At 30.3% G+C, this 4744-nt stretch overlaps 2 protein-coding genes across 2 annotated transcripts; both read right to left on the bottom strand.

Annotated features, from left to right (window-relative positions):
- Positions 1–27: 27 nt before the first annotated feature.
- On the bottom strand, positions 28–3149 carry LOC128396662 (PI-PLC X domain-containing protein 3-like). The gene is made up of 2 exons (XM_053357283.1): positions 2895–3149; positions 28–1324 (listed from the first exon to the last, which is right to left on the bottom strand). The coding sequence occupies exons 1-2, from the start codon at positions 2995–2997 to the stop codon at positions 456–458; spliced, it is 972 nt and encodes a 323-aa protein (XP_053213258.1). The 5' UTR covers positions 2998–3149; the 3' UTR covers positions 28–455.
- Positions 3150–3181: 32 nt separating this feature from the next.
- Positions 3182–4660, bottom strand: LOC128396659 (protein ABHD11-like). The gene is made up of 2 exons (XM_053357279.1): positions 3859–4660; positions 3182–3787 (listed from the first exon to the last, which is right to left on the bottom strand). The coding sequence occupies exons 1-2, from the start codon at positions 4570–4572 to the stop codon at positions 3467–3469; spliced, it is 1035 nt and encodes a 344-aa protein (XP_053213254.1). The 5' UTR covers positions 4573–4660; the 3' UTR covers positions 3182–3466.
- Between the last annotated feature and the right edge of the window lie 84 nt (positions 4661–4744).

Here is a 4744-nt window from a genome sequence, read left to right on the forward strand (position 1 = left end):
TTTGAAATGATTTTTGTTTACATCAAATCAAAAGAAAAATGTTTCAATATTAATAAGCTAAGGGGAAGAAAATAAACTTTGATAATTTAAATTTTTACAACAATTAAAATGCCAATAATATATAAATAATAATACAAAGCATAAAAATTACAATATTATTAATTTAGTTGATTGTAGATATGTTGTTTTTTTCATCGGATTAGATTGATTGCTGATGTTTAAGGCTTAAAATGGGTTACGTGATATCGCAGACAATTTTTGTGATAACAATTAGATTTCAAGCACTACATGTAAATCACTAGATTTGTTTTGTTTTGTTTTGTTTTGTACAATTAAATGTAACACAATTGTCATGATTATGTTTTTGTTTGTTGAACAATTAAAATGTCAGTGAATTTAAGTAGATGACAAGAAATGAATATAAAATGAATGAGAATAAGCTGATGTCATTACAATTAACGTTGATCAAGGTAATCGTAGTTAATTAAAATTGTTCTTTTGGCAAGAATATAATCATTATAATCAACAAAATCAGCCATGATTATGTTTGGTTTAAAATTGGTCTTTTTAACTTCCAATAGCCATTCTTCAATTTTCTGGTTCCCAGTTTTGGAGAGTCGAGAGTAAAGGTTATTACAAATGTTTCGAACTACCAAAGCTTTGGACGGAGACAAAATGGCCTGATGAACAAAGAAAGTGTCAGACGGACGATTAGAAAGGCCATTCCATAAATAGGGGATCAACTTTGAAGGTAAAGCTGTATTAGCCCAAGGATTTGGTAACATGGTACTAGGCCAAAGTTCATTGTATCGGGCAGAAAGGTCATCATTACGATAGACGATTATTATTTGATATCTTTTGGCCCACATTTCGGCTAGAGTTAATTCATCGAGTCGTCGATATTTAACATAAGGACATATCTTATTGCCGAGTAATTGAATGAGATTGTTAATCAAGGTAACATGTTGAGCTTGTGATACCGAATGGAAATGTTGAAAATCAAGGAAAACAATTTCCCGCTCATTAGAATGGAGAAAATCTCTTATTGATCTTAACATGGTAAGTATTTTATCTCCATATAAACCATGGACAAAATATAGCTCATTGTCAAAAGGGTCAGAGGCCGTTCGAAGGTCAAAATAACGAATTCCATGGTTAAGTTGCTCTTTGATGTCAACTCGTTGGGTTTTAAACCATTTTTTAATCACAAAGCGACCAGTTAATTTAGGAAATAAATGAATTGCAGTAAAAGGTCCATCCCAAGATCTATCTGGTGCCAAACCTCGCCCATGAGACAATGAATAGGAACCAGAATCATGAGAGCCTAAAGAGAGAAAGAAAAATACAACAATTAGTTTATTGTTCTGACAGTTATTCCAACTCTAAATGAATCATTCAGCTAATGTTAGCATATTTTTTGTAGCTTTGAATCATGAAAGGACAATCTTATATTAGTTTGTATTGCAATCAAGATAAAAGTCAAGCAAAAACTTGCATATTTCAATCATTTCAGGGTTTTAATTAATTGATCGTATTCATGATAAAACTGCTAATCTGCTTATGGTTAAATAATAATCAAGAATCTGACTCGTAAGTGATTAACATGGAGAAAGGGTCGTAATAATTGACGAAGGCTATTGTATTTTTCCTTAAATTAACCTTTCTCAGGGTAATCAGATTAAAGGATTGACAGAGTGATTGTTCATGATAAACAACATGATACAATTTGTGAACAGATGAGTTTGCTTTTTACAACAATTAGTGATAAAGACAGAGAGAGAGAGAGAGAAAGGCTTTTAATTGACATTCATCAAGCAATTAACTAATTCATAACTTGTTGACAGAAACATAGTTAATTTGGTTATTGAGTAATTCAGCTAATCAAATACAAATTATACAGTTTAAGATACAAATAACCTTCATTATTATTAAACAATTAACTTGATTGTATTATAAGATTGAAATCACGAAACGAGAAGAAAAAATAAATTTCCAAAACAATCAAACCTTGGCCCAAATTGAATCTCAATAGAATTGAGAATAGGAAGCAAGTTTCAAGTGGATGAGGCTCTAACTTTGGACTTAAATTAAATCTTTTACATTGAAAGAATCCGAAAGAATAATTTTCTTAATGATATATTTAAACAAGATAATTAATTAGAAGCCAAGAAGCACAATCAACATGTTTTCCTTAATCAACACAGTGTAAGAGGTTATAGATCAATAGCTGATAGAACAAGTGAAATCATCGATCATTGGAATATGAAAGATTTAATTTAGTTGATTGATTAAACAAATAGATCAAGAGAGTTTCAATGTAAATGGAAAACTAATGAAAAGTGATTATTTGCAGAAAAAAAGAGCAAAATTGAAAGAAAAGGACACCAAAGAGAATAGAACAAAAAAGAAAAGAGAATAGAACAAAAAAACAGAAACAAAGAGAAAGAGAAAAAAAGAAAGGGTAGAAAAAGAACTAATGGAAGCAAGGATTTGTTCTATTTTATTGTTACTAAACTAGAGTTTTAATATACTACCATAAAGCTAATTCTCTGACAATTAATGGTTTAGAATAATTAATTTGAAAGGTAGCCAAAAGGTAATGTCACAAAGAGAAATGAAGAAAGAAAAAAAAATCTTATAGAAAATGTCTCATGTTCCCAAAGACACAAAAAGGAATCATAGTTGACTGGTAAACAGACTAAAGGGAATTGATGACTTAAGTCATTTGGAGAGAAGAAAAGAAAACGAGTATAAATACATAGAATATATTAAACATGGTAAATAACATGAGAAAGGAAATCAGGTAATGTAATATAATCAATAAATGTCAAGGGATGGGGATGATAATGATGATGATGAAAGAACAGAGAAAATAAAAAGATGACAAAACTTACCTGGGATTGAAATTAAATTGAGTGGAGTGTGTTGTAGTTTATTGGGTAAACGACTCATCCATTTATCTAATTCCAAGTAATTAGCTGGATCAGCGACGACCATTGTTGATTAAATGAACAATTAACAAGATAAACTACTCCAAATAAAGCGAATTAATTGTTGAGAAAACCAAATTAAAACTAAACTACAATTAAACCTCAACATCGGTTGAGTTTTGTTCATTTCTCATTCTAATAGTCAAACTCACCTGGCGCCCTCTTAGAACAATAATACAACTAAAATATTCTTTTTTTTTCTTAATCGAGTTTAATTTAGTTCAATTAAAGTTGATTAGTGGTTTTGTTTTTTCTTGTTCTATGATTTTCTGAACTATTAGGATTAAGGTGGATAAGATCAGTTTTGATTTTTTGATTAACATTTTTGGCTTTGAAAACTATTGATTGATTTTTTTTTACAATTTGTTTTTTTTTGTTTCGTTGGTGATTAGATAATTTTAACGATTAATTGTTATTTGGAGGGTAGTTTGTTTTTACATGTGATGGGGCTGATTGAAGAATTAATTGTTGGCAGGTTAATTGATGAATTTAATTGTGTGTTCTAAAAATTCTGAAGCTTTTTCCACGTGCAGGTAATGAGTTCCATCTTTGATGCAATGAGTTTTGAGGTTTGGAAAATGTTGATTTAATTTGACAATTTGATTATCATCAACATATTCGGATTTACCTCCATAGATTAATAAAGTTGGTCCATTGTAAACTCCTTGTGTTGACATTGTATCAATTAATCCAGATTTTAGTGATGCTTCAAGAGCATTTAAATTACATTGCCAGGTAACTTGACCAGATTCATTTTCAATCAGATTTAGAAGGAGAAAACCTCTAATAAATGGATCCTAATTAAGAAGAAGAAAAAAAAATAACAAATGAATAAGTTACTAAACAATTTAAATCATGTATTACTTACAATTACAATATTCTTGAGTCTATGGTCAACGATTTTCCTAACTTCGGTTCGACTAGAATTTATTGGAAGATCTTTAATTGAGCTCATCATTGCGCTGGTTATTTGGATATGATCATGAGATTGTTGTCCAGGTCTCAACATACCAACATCGACGATAATTAATTTTTCAACCTTTTCAGGAAAATTGAGAGCAAAATGAATGAAAGCCCTTCCACCCAAACTGTGACCAATCAATGTAGCTTCATTTATTTTCTTATTTGACATCATTTCCAATGCATCAGAAACAATAGCAGGATAACTCATCTCATCTGAATGTCCACTGGAACCATGATTACGAACATCCATTGGAATAACTAATCTTCTTGTTCTCTCACTAATCGCTTTAGATAAACTTCGCCAATTATGTCGACTACCAAAAAGTCCATGATATATAAGAATAGGATTTTTAGTTCCATCTAAAACTCTAGGTTCATATTTAGAAACACCAAGTTTCACCGGTTTAGGAAGAACACAATCACCATCATTTTTAACCAAATCTTCTCCATCACCATTAGTATTAGTAGAAAATGAACAACGTGAAAAAAGATAACCACAAATACCTAAAGGTAAACAATTAAAACGATTAACCGAGTAACCGATAACCAACGACGATGATGGAGAAAAAACAACACCCTGACGAAGACATTTCCTCAAAGCGAAGGATAAAACCATCATTAACAATTAATAAAAAGAATTAAGAAAAAACAGAAAACAAAATTTCTCCGAAAATTAAAAATCAAAACAATCAAAAAAAAACGAAGAAAAAAATTCCAATCATATGCTCACCTAGAAAAAGAAAAACTCACCAGATGGAGTAAGCGTATCGAAGAAAAAGAGAGAGAAAGAG

The sequence above is a fragment of the Panonychus citri genome, unplaced genomic scaffold (assembly GCF_014898815.1).
Source record: "Panonychus citri isolate SS breed McGregor unplaced genomic scaffold, ASM1489881v1 Contig00023, whole genome shotgun sequence".
Lineage (NCBI taxonomy): Eukaryota > Metazoa > Arthropoda > Arachnida > Trombidiformes > Tetranychidae > Panonychus > Panonychus citri.